Below are 20,786 nucleotides of genomic sequence, written 5' to 3'. Positions count from 1 at the left end.
TGCACTTGGGATTTCTCTTGAGCAATACTACCTTGCATGTTCAGCACCAAGACTGGCAGACGAGGACCCCTCGCGATGAACACAACTGCCCCAGGAGCACCTCACCGAGTTTCAGTATTGCTCAAGACAAGCAGCCAACTATACATTAGCATAGCCATATGAGATCTTGTTGTCAACAATCACACTGTCCCATGAGATTTGCTCTTTAGCAACCTCACAGTTTCACAAAAACATTCCCACTGCCCGTGATAATACGCATTTAGCAATATCATGTACCCAATGAAGATTGCCTTTCAGGACATTTTATGCCCAATGTGGAATCACAGGCCCATGAAACAGTATGTAAGAAAGGGACAACATTTCCAAATACATTTTATTAATGAGTAAAGAGGATCCCCAATTTCCCAACACAGCAAAGTTTTCGTCAAAATACAGAACACACACTACATATAAAAATCTACCTGTCTTTACAAACCATTTTCAATTGCATCAAGAGCAGATCAACCCTTTGAAGAAAAGGGTGAAGGAACAAATGAAGTAAGCCAAGCCCTTCATAGTTTTCCAGCACAAAGATTCTCACTCCTGCACTCAGCTGCAGGTATTTAACCATTCTAATCACTGCAACAGAAAGGGTGCTAGGACAAAACAAAAAGGGGCAGCACTGTTTGATAAATGTAAGGGAAGAGCGACAAACAGGATGGGATATCATCCAACTGTACTGGTCAGCTTGACTTCGTACAGACAAAACCCAAGAGGCTTCTAGAAATAAACTGGACACACTCCTCAAGCCCCAGGTGAACGTGTGTATGCGGAGAAAGAGGAAGGAGAGTTTCATGTTACATGCTCTTAAGCAATGTCTAAGCATTGACTTAGCTATAAATGATCAGAGTACCTGGTCAAAGGGACCATATAACGGTACGCATACGGAAGCAGATCCTGTGACCTCTCTGAGGCCTCCTCTGAAGGGAAGCAACGCTGCAGGGGCATTGGGCGATGAGGGGGATATGATGCATCCCATTCAACTTCTAAACCTGCTTAGGATGAAAGTTAATTTTGTGACCTGCTCCAAGATACCCTGTGAAGCTACAGAATGCGGCGGTGGATGCACACTCCGAGGGAACGAAGATCCTTTTCCCTGCTCTCAGATTTACGTGTGTGGGGAATGGGTCCGTATAAAGAACACATAACCAGCTCAGGGTTGAGAACCTCTAAGTGGTGCTTCAGGCTTTACGTCAATGTTTAATCTGATCCCGAATGGCATCAGATGATTTGCCCAAATCAAAGTATGTAGAAAGGAATGTTGTGGGGCGGGGTTGCTACAGGGGGAGGTGGGGGTCTTTCACTTCAGACGGCAAGTAAAAATGCAGACAGGGTTCAGATTCTTTGCCTCTTTACTTATGCTCAGTGTGAAGGGGCACACAGTGGCTAGATAAACATCTTAGGATCTTCCTTATATACTCTATTACAAGTGCACACATGAAGAATTAGAGGACATTCTACAACTCACTTCTTCAGGCAGCTACTGGAGGGGTGTGCAGATCATTTCCATACATTCACAGCCTCCTAAGAAGGTTCCCATAGCAGAAACGGAAGGGGATGTCATTTTTGAGAACCATGTGGGCTGTTGGGAGACCAACCTCCTAGCGGGAGCAGGTTGAGATAATGTGGCTTGGCCCTTGGACTCTCCAAGAAGGGTCGCACTGCGGGCTGGTGGAGATCATGTAACTTGGTCCTTAGGGTTCTTTATGCAGTTCAAGTCCCGCTCCTCAGGCTCCCTGTGATGGTGTGGGCAACTGCTTAGTGTTCATCACTTGTGACTTGCTGAGCCCAATCAGAAGTGAGAAATCCCTCGATCTAAGCCCCCTACCATCTCTGCTCCTGGCATGTTCCCATGTCATGTATCTACTACTGCTGCTGCTGCTGCTGCTCAAATCCCTGATACTCACTTATAAAGTTCACAATTCCCTTTTGCTCCCAGAATAATATGCATAAGCTAGACTCTCGCCCTACCATTCAGTATTGTGGAAAATATTGGTCCTTATAGTCTTTCCAAGCTCTCCCTAAATTATTACTGTATCCTTGCTCAATGACCTCCCCAATCCCTTGACTCGAGCACACATTTGTTTCTTAGTCAGGAAATGGCTTTCCCAAACAGAATTATTTCCAAGTCACATGCATCGTCACTGTTGGTGTACACAGCCAGGTCTATTGTGGTCCGGAAAGCGACAAAACTCAAGCAGTGACGGCTGGACAGCGAAGAGGCACACTTGCTGGTCCCAACGAGTGGAGGGAAAGGTGCTGAGTAGAGGGAGAGAGACCGAGATTGCTGACGTGGTGATGAAGGCGGCCTGCTGGAAACAGTTGCTATGCAAGTCCCATTTCCTCCAACACACTGCGGGGTGACTCATCCTCCTGCAGCAGAAAGATAAGGCAAAGGAGGGATTTGAGGGACATTAACACAGGATCTGCAGCACCCCCACCATATACATATACACAAACACATTCGCAAACAACTCGCAGATTAGACATGCCTTCCTGCGCTTCCACCTCCTAAAGCTATGAGAAACTTCTGGAATACAATCATCTAAAAAAGAACGCCATGGCCTAGTATGCAGCAGTGAAGCAGTTAGAGAGCTCCTGGTGGGAAGAATTGACAGTACTTTTAGCTCTGCTTCACTACAACGGACACAGTGTGTAACAGTCGGGAAAGAAGGGAGCAGCCTCAGGTTTGGGAGCACAGCCATACATGTCATTTCAAAGAACTGGCAGAGATGATTAACATAAAACGACCTTTATCATCACGGACAGGATATTGCCAACTGATCCAGTGAAGAAAGGAATCTGGGACAAAGTGGGAGACTATAAGCCAGTCCCTTTCCTCAGTGGACATGGAAGTTAAAAAGCAACAAAAAAGCAAAATGAGGCAAAATGCACGAGAGAGGAGGAACTAAACCCCAATTTTCATGTGGCAACATAAGTAAAGGAGAGAAGCTGGGCCACAAGTGACAAGGAAAGTGCTAGACCCAAAGTAACAAAGGTGTCATGGACCAAACACTGGAAATAACTGTAACCCATGAAACAGAAGGATGTTGTGCGATAAAAATGAGATGCTAACAAACAGAGAGAGAAGTCAAAGGGCCATGGAGCGTTAGGGCTGGAGAAGAGAATGAGAAAAACAACCAGAATAAATAACAGATTAAGTGAGACTAGGACTACATGGTTGAAGACGTTGCCGATTTCCAAGTAACAAGTGCAAATGAGCCAGCACAGAGAAAACAGATTAGATTTGAATTAACAATGTGAAAATAAAGACCAAACATGATGTGTGTGACAAATGACAACAGATAAAAGTAAACCCATAAGCCTTAGAGGAGGCAAGAAGAAAATGTTACTCACCTGTAGGTACATCAATCCACAAGTTTTAACCATTCTCCACCATCAGGATACAGATCCTTGCTAAATTATAGCATCTGAGAAGCACAAGGGTTGTTAGTGCTCCATAGGGCATCGAGGAAACACGAGACTGCCCTTCAAAAGCCCTAGAAGGAGGAAGCAGGATGCCAGGTGCCCGTGAAGAAAAGAAACAAGTACGGCCAAGTGGAAGACGAAAGACTGCACAGGTCTGAGGTAGGCAGGAAGTGCGCAGAGAAGTCTATATAAATACCACAGACGTGAAGATAGGTTTTTACCGTAATTTCTATGTTTCACGTGAACTACGTGAAATTTTGCATTACATGATTTTACTATTTGTTCCCTGGGTACACAACTTATGAAAAGAAAAATACATTAAAAAAAATCCTTGCATGATACCAGTGCATGACTGATTCGCACACAAATATCTTGCCAAGAGACATTTTCTTCTCGAACCAGCCTCTGCTAGCAACTTGTGAGAGTTTTACATGAAAGGTGTACTCAGGTAAAAAAACAAAGTGACATAAGATACAATCAAACCACATGTCACTACAAAAGTGTATTTTGGCACATGTCCTGGAGCTCCAAAGACCCCATCCAATTTTGAGCATTCAGGGCCTGGCCACCAGACACAGGGTCAGCACTATGAATTTGTTCTGATGAACAGAAATTCCGGAGCCTCAGATCCAGAAAGAGTCTGAACTACCCCGACTCCCCATCTTCTGGGGCTCAAGAAGTACAAGGAGTAGAATTGTGTGTCCCCCTTTTCAAAGGGCTCCACTTTTAAGGCCTCTGTTTTGCAGCAAGGCAAGAACACAGGGGCTAGAGGACACTACCCGACAAAGTTCAGGTGATCCACAGGAGTAAAGAAAGATACTGCATAATCGATGTAAATTAACTAGAGGACCCAAGCAAACCATCTGGGTAAACTGCACAACCGGTCCAAAAAATTTGACATTCTTCTGACCAGAAGCTGAACCGGGGATCTGGGGTGGGGGTTGAGGGGTTAATCAAGAGGGAATTGAGTGGCACTGCTTTGGTCTCAGTCAGCAGAGCATAGGATACATTTCAGAATCTAATCTATTTAGCATCATCTAGGCCACCCTTCAATAATTCGGAGAATGGCCATGTGATTTGTAAGGCTATGCCATTTCCCACAAAGCGTGGATGTAACACATAAGCAGACCTGTGAGGTTTGCAGGGCACAGAGCTACACCGACAGAATCAAAATCTTTGGGCTCCATGGAATAAGCCTTTTGGACTCCCCGTCGGAGGGTGTCGAATGAAGAGTACAGGGTTCAGTTTTGCCAAAGAGGCATGAACCAACAAACTTTCTGGGCAAGTGTGAGTAGATAAGAATTTGGATAAAACAACTGAACCACTGGTGCTGAGAAATCTGCCAGTGAGCTGCTGGCACCAATTCTGATTCTAATGCCTCTGATAAACACATGCACGGACCCTGGTGAACTCGTTTTAAGTGAGAAAAAATAAAGAAAAGATCTGGCTCAAGAGAAGGGACTATTGACTCAGTCGGTTTCCCCCTTGGCTCTTTTAAGAGATGTTTGATCCTTAAGAGATTTGCCACCCTTGGTCTTCAGACTGGAAATGATCTGCCACAATGGCAGTATATGGTCAGTACAGTTTATGCAAGCCTTTCCCAATAGAGGTTAGAGATTGTCCAAGGAAGGAATGCCCCAGACTTTCTCTTGAATGCCAATGTGCCAATACTCCTGATATTGACCTACTTTAATTATCATTTTGGGGTAATTTATCAAGGATCCAAACACAGAATCAACAGATCTTGGAAAGCTTTCCAAGCTAAATTCCTAGATTTTTTTACTGACAAATCGTGGCAGGCTAGACTCAGAGGGCTATATTTATTTCGGGAAACTCCAACTGCACCATATCAGCAGACAGATGCAGATCTATTCTTTTGCACACTGAACCAATATTGCACAAATTTACCACTAACAAGACGGGTCCATCAGCAAGAGGCCTCCTCTTAGTGATCACTTTGTCAAAAAGATAGGCAAATCCATCAATACATTCTCCTCTCTGGATAAGGCACATGCTGTGCTTTGGTAAGTACTCAACCAAAGCCTTTTGCAAAGTTGGGCAGAGGAACATGTGCGTCCCTGGCCTTACGAAATCTGAAGCTCCCTTCAGAGGAAGGTCACACTAGCAAGGGGGTTGCACTAACTAATAAAAAGAAGCAGACTTATAAAAAAAAAAGCAGAATTCTCACACTCTTCAGGGACAGAGGATTCAAAGGTTGCTCGTTCGCTAGCTAGCTAAATGTGCTCTCGCAGTACGAGTTCACCCCTCCCCCAAATTATGCTTTAAAGAGTAACTCATAATTACCAAAATCACTCCAATTACTCCAGCGTAATTAAAGTTACGCCTGGGCATGCTCAGAACCTCTCTTAATTGTCAACTCTTAGGTTTCTTTGTGCACCCTTCTTTCCGGTTTCCTCTTGCACCTTTGGTGGTTAGGTAGTTCATGCTGGAGGTGGCCACTGATATTTCAATTTTCTGGGCTCATTAGTTTGGAGCTCCCATGCCATCAAAGTCTTACAAGTTAGGATCAAGGCTTAAAGACATAATATGTTCAGCTGACTGGACTTCAGATACACTATTCAAACTGTTTTATTATAAGTCAGTTATTCTTTTTCTCCTGTTGATAAGAAGCTGTGAATTTGCATAAAAAACTCATAGTTCCGTCACAGAAAGCAACAGTTTTAAAGCAATCGTGAATAGGAATGTTCAATTCTGTTGAGGACAAAGAGGTGAAGATTAACTCACACTATCATTTTCTGTAGCATTAATTGCCATTGATTGCTATGAGCTGATGTTCAATAACTTGGAAATAAAGTGATTTATAACCAGCCCCCTCTGACACTGTATCACACCTATCTTGGAATGGTCATTTAGTACATGTTATGTTTAAATGCAAACAAAGCTTTAACAACTTGAGTACGACCGGTTTAAAGCCTCACAGCAGGAACAGGCCATCACAAGGCACTCAACATTTATACGGCTAAATGGACGCTGACTAGCTACTGATTTCATTCTATTTTGGAGCTGCAGTTTTGTGCTCCGAGCATTTTGGACATGGCAGGAATTTCTGTTGATGGTTCTTGAACTGTATTACAGCTGCTGCTGCAATAAAGCACTAGGGAGAGTGCATAATCCTCACCTCCATGACCTTAATAGATTTGGAAATTCGTATTCATGATTGCTAGGAAAATTTCCATTCTTAGTAGCTTCATGTACTTACATGCACAGCATGCATATTCGGACAATGTATTCCTACAGGTACACATTCTGCATATACGTTTCTAGGATCTGGAGATTGGTTTAGAGATACGAAGAAAGTTCACAGAGCCTTCCCTTCCCTTTCCTCCTTTTAGTGTTGCTAAGAGAACGAGGGCTCCTGTAGCTCTTCATCCATGCAGCAGAATAGCAGGCCAACCCTGGCACTGCTGGAGATGCGCGCTCTTAATGAGGAGGCAGCGAGGGCGCAATGACTCATCCCTGCACCAGAGGAGAGTCGAGCAAACAAGACAAAGCAGTCATGCTGGACAAGGATCCAGCCAGCTCACAATCCCACAGGGCTTCCTTTAATGGAGCTCAACAAGATTATCTATCAAAGCCCGAGAGAGCATCCAATGGAGAAGCTCAGAACACCCTCTGTCAGAGCTTGATAGAAGAGTTAGCCCTAGAGAGCAACCACAAATGTAGTTAGGGCGGAGAAGCACACCACTCCCCGTTTTCGCCCCAGGATCAGACTTCCTGTGAAATCATACATGGAATCAGAACTACTTCTACAATTGTCCATGTACCAGTGCTCCGGCCGCAGCACTCCCTATACTGGAGCTCCTGCTACAACATTACATGTGCCACAGTTCCCACCACCACACTCCGTGCCGTGACATTTACAGCACCAGCCCACCTACCTTAACACTCCCAGTACCAGTCCACCTATTCTACTCATCATTACACTCCCCATAGCCAGAACCTCCACCCGTGATGCCTCTGTATCAAATCAACCCTCAAAACTGGCACCAGAGGTCCCACAAACTCGCCCCATTACAGAAAGGCTATCAAACCATCTGTTAGACGGCCTAATCTGATACCTTCTTTCTACATTATGCATCAGTCTAATACAAAACTTGTTGTCTGTCATCTTCCTGATGTCTAGAGTTTATACCCGCTCAGTCTCTTGCTCCTCATTCTTCCACACTGCTTATGTCCATCTTCTCCCATCCTCGCATTTATGTCGCTGAATTACTGTCTGCATTTCTTTCTGTGACTAATTGTTTGCAAGCTGGTGTTTTGAGCCCCCACACCCAGGTTTCTTTTTTGTTGCTGGAATTTCTTCCTCACCCCTCCTTTTGGAAAAAAAATGCGGATGCGTCCATTATTTTTCGAAGGGACATATAGGATATCAAGTTAGTTAAGGTTTTTGCTCAATAATGGGAGTGAAAGGAATGTTGCTGGTGGCAGACAGTCACTGCTTCAGCACTGCATTAAGGTTCCAACTTCAGTCTCTTATTTCCTTGACCCATTAGAGTGGAGGGAGACCTAATAATTAGTATTAAAACTACAGCTTATGAGCAGACAGTGGGCTGAATTAGCTGACTTTCTCAGCTGTTCAAAGGAGTGAAATGGGCAATTGCCAGTATGGAGTAAAACACACAAATCAGCTTCGAGAACACCCTGTGTGGGACTAAAAGAATACATCGGTATGTCAATGTGCATCCTCCATGCTCAGCTGTAACAGAGCCACCATACATGAACATCTCAGGAGTGTGTGTGCATTAAGGAAGAATGTGAAGTAGGACATAAAAAAGAAAGTGATGACATACTTCCTGCAACATGTCTGCATGCTCAATGGCCTTGAGCACACTCTTCTTTGACGTATCTTGGATTTCTCCTCCCATTAAGAACTCGTCCAGGATGAAATAAGCTTTCTCAAAATTGAAGATGATATCTAGTTCGCAAACCTGCAGGAGAGAAGACCAAATCTGAGTTAGTACACAGAGGAATCAAGAGTAGAGATACATTATGATATTCACACTTCGAGGAAGCATGGCTCAAGCATTATACAGGGCAACCCAACGGTGGAATAATTCATCAGACTGGGAGACAGAAGGATTACAAGGTCAGGCTTATAAGAAAGAAGTGAGAGTAATTTTTTTCACTACACACCACAAAGAACTATCAAATACAGACTCTATGCATTAAATTAAGTAACACCATCCTACAACCACCAATACTGTGTTGGATCCCGTCTACACTACAAACAAACATAAATGAAGATTACAAAGCCCAGAGTCCACAACCAAACTCAAAAGGAGACTCCACTATATCCACACAATCTGTAGACAGGCTCTTCACAAATTCTTGGTGCACAAAAATGGGACTCGACACAGGCTACAAACAAATGGGGGCTATACACATTCAAGGGGGTTCCCTTTATAAATTAAAACCCTATTAATTGTCAAACACGATGATAGACAGTTTAGCCAGCAGATAGTGCGTCAAGTCGAACCAGCATTGACTCATCTAATAACTTGCCTTCTTCTCAAAATGGAGGATCTCAGCCTAGCCTCATCCATGAGCTTTTTGCCAGGATTCCATACAACTTTTACATGCTCCTCTCGCAGTACTCAACACGGTTTCTCAGAGACACTGCTCTTTTCAAAACAGGTGGGGATCGTGTCAATGTATGTGATGTAATATTCTCTGGGTCGAGAATGCTGTTGTTAATGGAAGACAGTTGCCAGTGAGATAGTTTGTGCAAAGCTGTACTTAGCTGTGATTGTGGAGAAGTGTGGCTCACTGGTTAGAGGAGGCAGACCTGGAAGCAGAGGTCAGCCCGGGACCAGGGCTCAATTCCCGGCTCGGCGGGGTCTTGAGTCCTAAAATGTCCATGGACTCGACAATTCTCGCTCCGGTGCCTACTCGATTCACGGGTTCACACTCTGCGACTCTGGGCAATAGCTTGCTTAATCTCTACAACGGCCCCTCGCGGTGGGATGCCTGGCTTTCACCTTGCGGATACCCTTCTGGGGTTATCTCACAGGGGAATACCAGGACAGGTTCCCTAAGCAAGCGCTTAGAAACCGCTCGGTGATTTGCGCTATATAAATTCCTGTACATTTACATTTGTGTTTTCCTCACTTCACATATGCTTCACTTGGGAGTCTTCATGTCTTCACTGGTGACAAAAACTGCATGACGGCCAACTTGTAAGGGAGATGTACCCTTTTTTGAAAGGGAGAAGGGATAGAGTAGAGTAGCAGTTGTGGTGTGAGAAAAAGCAAACAGAAAGAAGTGGGAAGAAGACAGTAAGCATGATCTCTGCAATGTCACCATCAATGGGCGACCCTTACAGAGCAAGGAAAGCACAAGAATTTACTTAAATTAGAAATGAGCTGTCAGGAGTAACAAGGAGGAAGCGTAATATAGCACCAGTTGGTTTTAAAAACAAAATAATCAACTTAACCTTGCATGGCTATACTGAAAGCCGTTAGCGCATGGCTCAGTGAGGGTGGGCCTAATACTAACAGAGATGGTGTACAGTTTGCTGTACATGTGCCACAAGCTATAAAGTGCGCATGATGTGGACATCGGCTATGAAAATCAAACTTGTTCTAGGAATCCTTGGGCGAGACATGGAATTGAAAAAGCGGAGGGGGGAGCTTGAAGAAAGAAAGCATTCCAGAAAGGTGAATTAGGGTTTGATTTTAAGGTCAGTAGAAAGAGAGTGATATAGTGCTATAAATAAGAGTAACTAAATATTCAATGATAATGTTGTGCAGCTCGTTGTGTAGCTTACACCAAAGTTCCTTAATGTGCAAGCCACAAAGCACCATCTCACTGCTTTGCACATACCTAGGAGGACTTGCTTATTTGGCAGCTTGAACAACATCCGCTTGGCTTGTGACAGCAGTTTGGATTAGCAGTGGGTAAGGAATTATGAACTTTGGGCAAACTGCTCTAAATGTATTTTCAATAAAGTAAAAGTTTCTTGGAAATGATCACAGGTACAGAGTGGTTGGCTTTAAATTAATTCAAGAAGGGGCAGCCGAGAGAGGAGTAAGTCAGACAGATTTTCTGAAGGTGATGTGAGATTTCGGGGAAGGTTAGCACCACAAATAATGCTATGACAAGACAAAGCGATTGGAACTTGTCATAATGGGCAAGTGCAGGAAAAGATGCCACGTCGATGTTCAATTAAAACTAAGGATTCACAGTCCAGAAGGATTCTAGAGGAGGGAGAAAAAAGAAATAAAGGCCATATTGTTGGCGAGTTTGCAGACATTGTTATCTCTGTTGGGTTTACTAGGGAGGTAGGAGTGGGCAGCTCGTTGTTTTACGTGTGTGAGGTGAGAGAAGCCAGTTTATTTTCTTGAAATATGGAACTCTGCCACAGTGCCTGGGAGGCTAGGGTCAGTGAGCTGGAAAACCTGAAGTCTTGTCTGTCAGTTGGGCTGTTTCATGCTGGTGCTATGCTTATTTCAGATGGACGAATTCCTTGCACTCTTTGACTAGGACACCTGTTCCTCTTTCTAGCTCTTCCTCCCCCATTGCTGCGATTCTCTTTATTTTCTGGAGCTGAAATACCAGAGTACGTTTCCTTGTAGAACTCAGTGGCTCAGTGTGATGGAAATCTGGGAGGAGCCCTACAGACTAAGCAGATTAGGAGCTGGAAGCCTGATCCCTTGTAAACCTAATTAGATCTCTCAGTTTAGAACTGCTCTCCTCGCCGGAGGCATATTAGATACAGAACAATGCTAGGGAACGGATTTTGTTCCTGCTGTGTAAATGAAGGTTCACTTCAGTTGCGCTAGTTCTCACTCTGAGGATATTCCACCTTCACATGCACTTTTCAATCTCTGCATAACAGAAATCCCACGCTTCCATTTCACCTAAGGAACACAGTGTGCATTTCCCTCCTGCTAGTGGCGTTGTATATCCTCCTGAGTCACACCCCCCGCCCCCCCCCCACCCACCATCAAACCACTCTACAATTATACAGGCTGCCTTCCAGTCTCTAGTTAATGTAGGGTGTCACCTTATTTCGGAACTTCTGGACCCACACAGATAACAGAAACAAATCAATCACCAGAACAATAGCATTGCAGCTTGGGGTGACTAACAATGTACATGATGTGCATTATTGCAGCATCATTATATATACATAGACACATCATACGGTATTGACTGCAGAAGTCCATGTTCTCCCGAGATCATCACCATAATCTCAAAACAATATATATATATATATATATATATATATATATATATATATATATATATATATATATATATATATATATATATATATATATATATGAATCACAACAACCAGCTCCCACAGAGGCATCCACGGAAGAAGGCACGGACTCGAGGCAGTCGGGATACAGCATCAGTTTTATTAGATAAGGTCATCCTCAATCTCAAGCCATATGCAAGGACAAGATTGTATCCTGGTTAAGGTACATTGATGAGTTGATAATTGTTTGGAAGGGCACCCTAGAGGAAGCAGAGGTGTTCATTGAATGTATCAATAACAATCAAGTGAACCTAAAATTCACATCTCAGATTAGTAAATGTCAGGTCTCCTTCTTGGATGTGCAAGTCAATATAGAGAATAATCAAATCAACACCACATTATTCAGAAAAGAAACAGCAGGGAATACTCTGCTGCATGGCTACTGGCCGCGGGCGTGTACCAGCGCTGCCGGTGATTACTTTTAAGCTGCATTCCAGCTGACTACGAGCTGGTTGTGGATTTTAAACCTGATTTTTTTCTTTGTTGCATCGCGCCCGCATTTGCCATTTCTTACCTGCTGTAAACTGCTCACCTCGCTCTCGACCCCGGTCCGCCCCGGCAGCGTGCCGTTTGCGCGGAGGGTCCCTGCACGAGCGCCACTTCCGGCTTTGCACCACTTCCGCCCTGCCTCTCCACCGTGCAGGTGAGCGGTCTAGTGGTTGCAGAGCTCGTCTCTATAACTTGCTTTGCACTTGGCCCCGCAGGTTGACAATCGTGGCTACTGGCCGCAGGCGTGTACCAACGCTGCCGGTGATTACTTTTAAGCTGCATTCCAGCTGACTACGAGCTGGTTGTGGATTTTAAACCTGATTTTTTTCTTTGTTGCATCGCGCCCGCATTTGCCCTTTCTTACCTGCTGTAAACTGCTCACCTCGCTCTCGACCCCGGTCCGCCCCGGCAGCGTGCCGTTTGCGCGGGGGGTCCCTGCACGAGCGCCACTTCCGGCTTCGCACCACTTCCGCCCTGCCTCTTCACCGTGCAGGTGAGCGGTCTAGTGGTTAACGTCGATTAGCATAAATGGCAACCTGGAGGAAGCGCAGCGGACGAGGGCAGCGGGAGCGTCGACTTCGCGCCGAAGTCGCGCATAAGTCAAGCCCATCTGCGCCCGTCCGCGGCCGACCGGGGCTAGGGGCCATGCATGCTGCTCAGCGCATTACATATACCTCACAGGAACTTCGTTCCTTTTTTCCCTGTGCCCCTCCTGCCCCTCACACGATTGCTATCGCTCGGAATCATGGCATTTTCTCCCCTTTCTCATCTAGTATCCCCTTGGCTCCTCCTTCTACTACCCTTCCCTCCAACTCTGCCACCCCCATATCTTCCCGGCCTAGTTCCCCTGGCATGAGCTCCATCTCTGTAGTGTATCTTAACACCCGCTCCCTCCCGAAACACCAGCTTGAGGTGTTCCAACTTCTCGAGGATGGCAATATTGACATCTTGCTCCTCGTTGAAACTTGGCTGCATGCGGACTCCTATCCTGACATCTTGGCCGCAATACCCTCGGGCCACTATATCCTTCATTCTAACAGGATCTCTGGCAGACCGGGTGGTGGAGTTGCTGCCATCATTCGCTCCAACCTTCAATTTACCTCTTTAACAACCACCCCTATATTGAACTCTGACATTCTTATGTTGAAATTCTCCTCTCCCAAACATTCTTTCATCTGTGTTTTAGTGTACCGCCCCCTGTTAATATGCCCTCCTTTCCATCCTTGTTCAGTGATTTCATTTCGCAACTGACCATCAATTCTGCTAGGATCTTGATCATCGGTGATTTTAATTATTGGCCATCTGACCCCCTTAAATCTTCCCTTTCATTTGAATTTTCTGGTTTGCTATCTGGCCTAAATTTCTTACAACATATCTCTGTTGCTACTCACATCAAGGGCCATACCTTGGACCAGGTATGGACCACCAATCTGGATATTACCTCTCCTCTGGTGTATCCCTGCACCTGGTCTGACCACTTTTTCATTTCTTTTGTCCTAAAAATCTCCGTACCCACCCGCTCCCCACCAGCCTCCAACTTTTCGGCACGTAATTGGAAGCACGCCGATACTTCTCTCTTCCACTCGACCCTTGCTTCCACCCTCCCCCCTAGCCACCCTGATTTGAACTCTCAAGCAGCCGCAGTAGATCAATGGCTGTCTCAAGCCAGTGATGTAGTCGCCCCAGTCAAAACCATTAAATCCAAGCGACCCCACGACGCTCAGCGCTGGTTCACTGACCAACTGAAGGCCAGCAAACTCCTCCTTCGTCAGGCTGAGCGCCGTTGGAGGCGTAACTATGACCCTTTATTGAAGTCTGCCTTTACTAAAATCTTACAAAAAATCCATTATTTTGGCCAAATCTGCTTATTTCTCCCAGAAAGTAATCAACTCTGCATCCAAGACTAAAGACATTTTCTCAATTGTAGCTGAACTTTCCTTACCCGACCGTGTAACACCTCAGCCTCAGCCTTCACAAGCTTTGTGCGACTCCCTTAATTCTCTTTTTATTGACAAAATCTCCACGATTAAAAACAATATACCCCCCACCACTATGTCTCAGATCAGCGCCCTTCCTCCTTCGAATCCTCACTCCCTGAATGTATTTCCCCCTATCTCTTTAGACACTTTTCCTTCATTACTCTCGGCTGTGGGCTCAGGCTCCCCCAAGGACTGTTGCCCTCCCCAAATCCTTAGAGACGCCTTTATGGCCTGTCCCGGCCCTCCTCTTGACCTCCTAAATCGTTCACTTTCCACAGGCTCTGTCCCCAATGCTTTTAAAAGCGCTGTGGTAGTACCTATCCTAAAAAAAAACGGTTCCGACCCTGCGGTCCTGGGCAACTATCGACCTATTTCCCTTCTCCCATACCTGGGGAAGGTCTTGGAAACCTACGTCACTCGTTGCCTGAGCACCTTCATCGAGGAAACTCATTTCCTCGATGATCAACAGGCCGGATTTAGACCCTCCCATTCCACGGAGGCAGTGGTGATAGCGGTCATGGACACGATGAGACAGGGGGCTGATAAGAACTTGGCCCAGGCCCTAGTGCTACTTGATCTCTCGGCCGCTTTTGACATGGTCGACCATGACATTCTGGTCGACCGTGCCAGAAATGCTGGGATCTCGGGCCTGGCCCTGTCTTGGATTGTGTCCTTCCTCCAACTCCGGACCCAATCTGTACACTTATCTTCCTTTTCTGCCCCCTGCACTTCACTTTCCTGCAGTGTCCCCCAGGGTTCTGCTTTATCTCCTCTTCTGTTTAATCTTTATATGCAGCCTCTCCTGGTCTCTCTCCGCCACTCTTCTGTTACCACTTTTAATTATGCAGATGATCTGCAACTTATCTTTCCTATCGACTCCTCCCCTCTCTCCTGCTCTAATTTCCAAACCACTATGCTCTCCATCTATGAGTGGATGAACTTCAGCCAGCTGAAGCTCAACCCTAGCAAGACAGAGCTGGTCCTGATTGGTGGGCCCCCTCACCCTTGGACTCCCAACTTCTGGCCCCCTGCCCTCGGCCCCCCTCCCTGCCCAGTTGACTCCGTGAAGAGCCTAGGTGTTACCATCTCCAGTGACCTCTCGATGCGGCCGCATATTAATGCTGTTACCTCGGCCTGCTTCTTCCACCTTCGCAGGATCGGGAAGATCCAAAGGTTCCTATCTCCAGAGGCTCTTATTCTTGTCATCTTAGCCCTGGTTACCTCACGTTTAGACTATGCCAAATGTCTATACGTGGGGATCCCAGCATACCATCTTCAACGGCTCCAACTGGTGCAAAACCAGGCAGCCAGATTAATCTTCCAGCAACCCAAACACCAACATGTCACCCCGTTGTTAAAAACCCTCCACTGGCTCCCGGTTGCGCAACGTTGCATCTTTAAACTTGGCTGCACTATCTTTAAATCTCTTTTTGTTTCTGTCCCTGCTTTTATTTCTCTCTGCCTACACCCTTATGTTCCCTCCCGACACCTTAGATCCTCTGCCCACAATTTGCTGGTCATTCCCAGGTTCAGACGCAAGAAGCATGGTGGTGCTGGCTTCTCTTACCTTGCCCCATCCACTTGGAACTCCCTTCCCCTCCCAATTCGGCTCACTGCTGATTACCCCACTTTCCGCAAATCTCTGAAAACTCATTTGTTCTGTCTTGCTCACGGTTAGCTGCCTACACTCCCTGTGTCCTCTTCCATGGTCCTCGAGCGCCAAGAAACCAATTGGTGTATGTGCGCGGTATTAAACACTTTTAACATAACATAACAACTAGTGCACACCCCACACACCTTATCCACAGCATCCCCTATGGGGAGATGCTGAGGTTGCATAGAATATGCAGCGATGAGGGAGAATTACAGAAACATCAACAGGAGAGTAAGATCTGATTTCTGGATAGAGGCTATAGTGCAAAAACAATAGATACAGCGATTACCAAGTCGAGGTTGAAGTCTAGGGAAGACCTTCCGGGGACAATAGATACTACCTTAGATGAGAACAAGGGAAGGGTACAAACACCGGAGGATTCACCCAGACTTATTATGACTTACAGTCGACAACATAGGGAATTGCGCAAAATAGTACAGCGCAATTGGCACATAGTTAAAGATGACCCTGTTATTGGTGAATGTCTTCCAGATTATCCTGCAATAACCTACAGAAAGGCGACCTCCATGGCAGACATCCTGGTAAAAAGTAGCCCTGAATACAGGGAGAATACAGGATGGTCATTGGCTCGCAAGGGATTCTACAAATGCCCTAGTTGTAAGGCATGTTCATATGGCGTCAACAAAACATCGTATATGACAGCCTTTAGCTTAAAACCCCAGACTATAAAATATCACTTAACATGCAAAAGTGAGCAAGTATGTGGTCTACGTACTAGAATGCAGTTGCAATCTAAAATACGTAGGTAGCACAAAGCTTCCAGGCCACAAGAGGGTCTTGCAGCACATCAGGGGGATTAACAACAATGATCATAACTATCCCGTAGCCAGGCACTTTCAAGAAACACATGGAGGCAAACCTAAGGATTTAAGATATTATCTAATTGACACTGTCCCAATACAGAGAAGAGGTGGGGACAGAGAGGGAATGTTACGCCGGCTAGAGACCCACTACATATTAACACTAGATACTAAACAGCCTAAAGGTTTGAATATGAGTGAGGATCTGTATACATATTTGGAATAACAACCTTCAGTAAAAGCTATTCGATTCAGTGGGGGTCACACACAGCAAACTGTAAGATAATGTGGTCGTGTGTGGATGCATGTACAAGCGTACATACTTTGATATGTCAAATGTATATGTATGCAAACATATACTCGGTAAAACACAACCATTGAAATGCACTAATATGTTCCGAAATAATGTTTCCCCTGTCCGAAGCAAATGATTAAATAATCATGAAATGTGTATATGTAATATTTTAAATAGCTTTGTACATATTACAGGAATTTTTATTCATAGAGATGTATTATATATATTTTTGTATATAATATGGGCTTTTAATAATAACTATTTATCGAATTTTAATAACTAAATTAATGAATTGATTAGTATTTTAACAAGATACTGATTTTATCAATTGTGGGAATCATTCTATAGATGTTGAACAAAGCCTCCATCTACTTAAGCCTATCAGAATACTGTCTCTATGTAAAACAGTTTGTTGTGTACATTTTGTTATTGGTTGCATAAATGTTTCAGACATATGTCGAAAAATTAAGTATTCACTAAGGGCACAAGGTATATAAGTTTAGGTTAAGAATTTATTATTTTTTTAACACAGTGAGGTATTATTTGTTTAGGGTTCTGGGATGCACAGCAGTATCATGTTTATTAGACATTTAGGAGAACAATGTTTGAAATTGATTTACTTCGGGGTCAGGATACGGGTATAAAGTCCCGAATGAGCTATATGGTAGCCGGTATTCACTAATAGAATAATGTATTTTACATTTACAGCTAGACCCATTCACAAATGAATTGGAAGCAATCATTGGAAATATGAAATTAAATTTTATGTATTTCACATGTATTTTCTTAAAACTGAAATGTTTTGAAACAATAATGGAAAAGAAATACAAACAATAGTTAAATATTTCTTCTATGTCTATGGAAGCACTGTCAATTTAAAAAGGAGGTGTGTCTCACGACACTGTTGTCATGTGATCAAGGCAGGGATCTGCCGAAATGCATAGTGATGGTATGGTCGCACAATTTGAAATAAATTAAAAGAAGCACCAAACTGGGTCTACCTCGTCTCATTTCAAGTCTTTTTGGAGAAGTTGAGGAGCAGACAAGCCTTGCAGGATGCGTGTGTATATGTGTATATAATATATATGAGAATCACAACAACCAGCTCCCACAGAGGCATCCACGGAAGAAGGCACGGACTCGAGGCAGTCGGGATACAGCATCAGTTTTATTAGATCAGGTCATCCTCAATCTCAAGATAGCAGAGAGACGCGTTTCGGCTTACTAGAAGCCTTTATCAATCTACTTGGCGCGATTGCATCAATGGTTTATATAGTCCCTCCCACTAAATGCATTAATGAACATAGACAACATACTCTGAAGCATGAAACCAGTGTAGCCCTGCGATGAGTATTCAAGGTTGCTGTGCATAGATAACAGGTAAAAACATACAATTATGTTTTTAAATTACATAGTGTGGTTAACCACCAAAACATATCTTTGTCGTAGTTGAATGCTCGTACGGATTTAAAATGTATATGCCATCTGCTTTGGTTCGGAACAAATAATTGCAAAGTGCCGCCAAGCTCTCATTGCGCATTGCCTGTGTGTAAAATAAAGCAAAATATATTGCATATACTAAAAGAACCATGCTGCTACTTATCTGCCTCATAATTGCATGCCCACAACCTCTGACTCGATATTTTCATCAACACAGATGGTGAATTGATTAGCATTTGGCCTCTGACCCCTGTTACGGAAACAATATTCCCTCTAGCCCAGTCTTTGAAAACCGCGATTTTAGTACATTTCTCTAGAAGTAAAAGGACAGGATAAATCACAGCTGCTTCCCCAGGGCCCAACTGAGCACAAAGTGTGCTACTCGACAATTGTATCCGCTTCCCAGCTCGTGCTTGTGTCCTGTTAGGACTACCTGTCCCATAATGCTGCTTGCTGACCAAAGAAAAACGCGATAACATATATAATAATACGCGCAAATGTCGGACGAGGCGTTATTAGAGAGAGAAAAGGCGGCGGATGAACTGTTTACAAACTTACCAAAAATCCCAAAGCCTAGCAACAAACAGGTTCAAGAGGCTGAACAAAGTTCGGATGTCAAATCACTGTTAAAATCGCTGGAGAAGAACACGCGCAGCGAGCTAACAAAGTGGTGGGAGATAAAGTCCTTACAAAAATATCATGAAGTTGGGCGAGTGCCCAGTGACTTAAGAATCATGCTCGCCCGAGCTTCGATAATCCCAACCCTTTGTTACTAAAAGACTGGGCTGATAGCAATATGGAGGCATCAATGCGTTTAGTCTGTCTCTTGATCAAATATGCAACCATTGATCGAGAAGTGAATGTGGCAGAAATTACTCGCATCAAACAAGAATTGCTTGCCATTACAACTCCAGCTAACAAGGACTTCATCGACAAAACTCTCCTAGACATGGCGGGACGAATTCAAAAGCAAGAAGAAACCATCAAGGCTAGAAAGGCATTCAAATTCGCTCAAGATAAAAATGACCACGAGCAGGGCCAGGTTTTTACGTTTGCACGTAAATACGATTCTGTTAAAAAACAAAGAGGAGTAGGGGCTCTACAAAAACAAGCACAAGAACAGCTGTGCCTACTAATACTGTTGCTTCCTCATCAGACACTAGCGTGACAGTGAGCGATATAGAAACAGAGGGGAGTGGCTCAGAAGCTGGTGATAATTCCGCATTAGGTCCCCTCACCTATGCGGAAGAAATGGATTATATACGCAACAGAGAAAAATGTCCCTTCGCTCAAGGAATGTAAATCTGCAACCCGCAAACGCAGGAATTGTAAAAGGCGCCAAAGGCGCAAATGCGCAAAACAGCAGAGGCAGAGGGCAATTCCACAAGAAGAAAACCTGGCAAAACTAGATAACAGTACGGAAAATACGATCATAAATTTAACTAATATCCAACTTAGTGCGGCTGAATTGCAAATGTTGAGTTTGGGGCTTAGTTTTTGTCTGGAAAGTAATTTTAATTTTGTGGAGACCAGGGTGGACGTGTATAAATTTATACGTAAACTCAAATTAGCCAAATTCTTTAACATTAAGAACCAGAACAAACAAATGGCCAATCCACCAAATATCTCTGGACAAACTGGAATTGCAGTCAGACAAATACCTCTCATGAAAACTTTGTTTTCTTTAGGCCAGGACAACGCGAACAGTCAGCAACAATTACCTGACACATAACAAATAGCGGAGGCCGAGGGTATAACAGTCTCGGCAACTGGAAGTAGTCCATTCAAGGCCCCCTCCACTTTTGTCCCAGTAATGCCACGTGATGCCCTCGACATCTTTCACGAACGTATCACGGAAGAACTAAAAATCCTGCACAGGAAGACCATCAGTACCAAACAGAGACCGAAAAACACCACATCGCAACAATATTTTCAATTAATGAACAAATTGAAAAACAACAATTCTGTAGTAATCAAGAACTCTGACAAAGGAGGAAATTTAGTACTGTGGGATAAAACGGAGTATAAGGAAGAAGCATATAGACATCTGAACTACATTGAATGTTATGATTTGACCAATGGGGCAGCAATCAACAAAATAAACAAAGAATAGAAGGCACAACTCATGCAATGGAAAAGGGATGGTCTGATTACAAAGGACGAATTTTGTTTCCTGCATAAAGAATTTCCGACCTTACCGATGTTCTATCTTAATCCTAAAGTGCATAAGCAAGTCGCCCCAGTACCAGGACGTCCGATAATCTCGGCGAGAGATAGTGACTATGAAAATACTTTGAGATATGTCGACCACTATCTACAAGAACATGTTATTGCTTTGCCGACATATCTCAGA

At 44.2% G+C, this 20,786-nt stretch overlaps 1 protein-coding gene across 2 annotated transcripts in view; it reads right to left on the bottom strand.

Moving 5' to 3' along the window:
* Nucleotides 1–359: 359 nt before the first annotated feature.
* AP1S1 (adaptor related protein complex 1 subunit sigma 1) overlaps nucleotides 360–20,786 on the bottom strand; it is a 76,568-nt gene continuing 56,141 nt past the window's right edge. For both annotated transcript variants that reach the window (XM_086945940.1, XM_086945941.1), the window contains exons 4-5: nucleotides 8,280–8,417; nucleotides 360–2,412 (exon numbers count right to left, since the gene is read on the bottom strand). In XM_086945940.1, the coding sequence (XP_086802066.1) occupies nucleotides 2,365–2,412; nucleotides 8,280–8,417 (186 nt within the window). In that variant the 3' untranslated portion in view covers nucleotides 360–2,364. The remainder of the gene's footprint in view (nucleotides 2,413–8,279; nucleotides 8,418–20,786) is intronic.

The sequence above is a fragment of the Lissotriton vulgaris genome, chromosome 12 (genome assembly GCF_964263255.1).
Source record: "Lissotriton vulgaris chromosome 12, aLisVul1.2, whole genome shotgun sequence".
NCBI lineage: Eukaryota > Metazoa > Chordata > Amphibia > Caudata > Salamandridae > Lissotriton > Lissotriton vulgaris.
The sequence above is the reverse complement of the archived record's forward strand: the minus strand, read 5'-3'. Positions and strand labels throughout refer to the sequence as shown.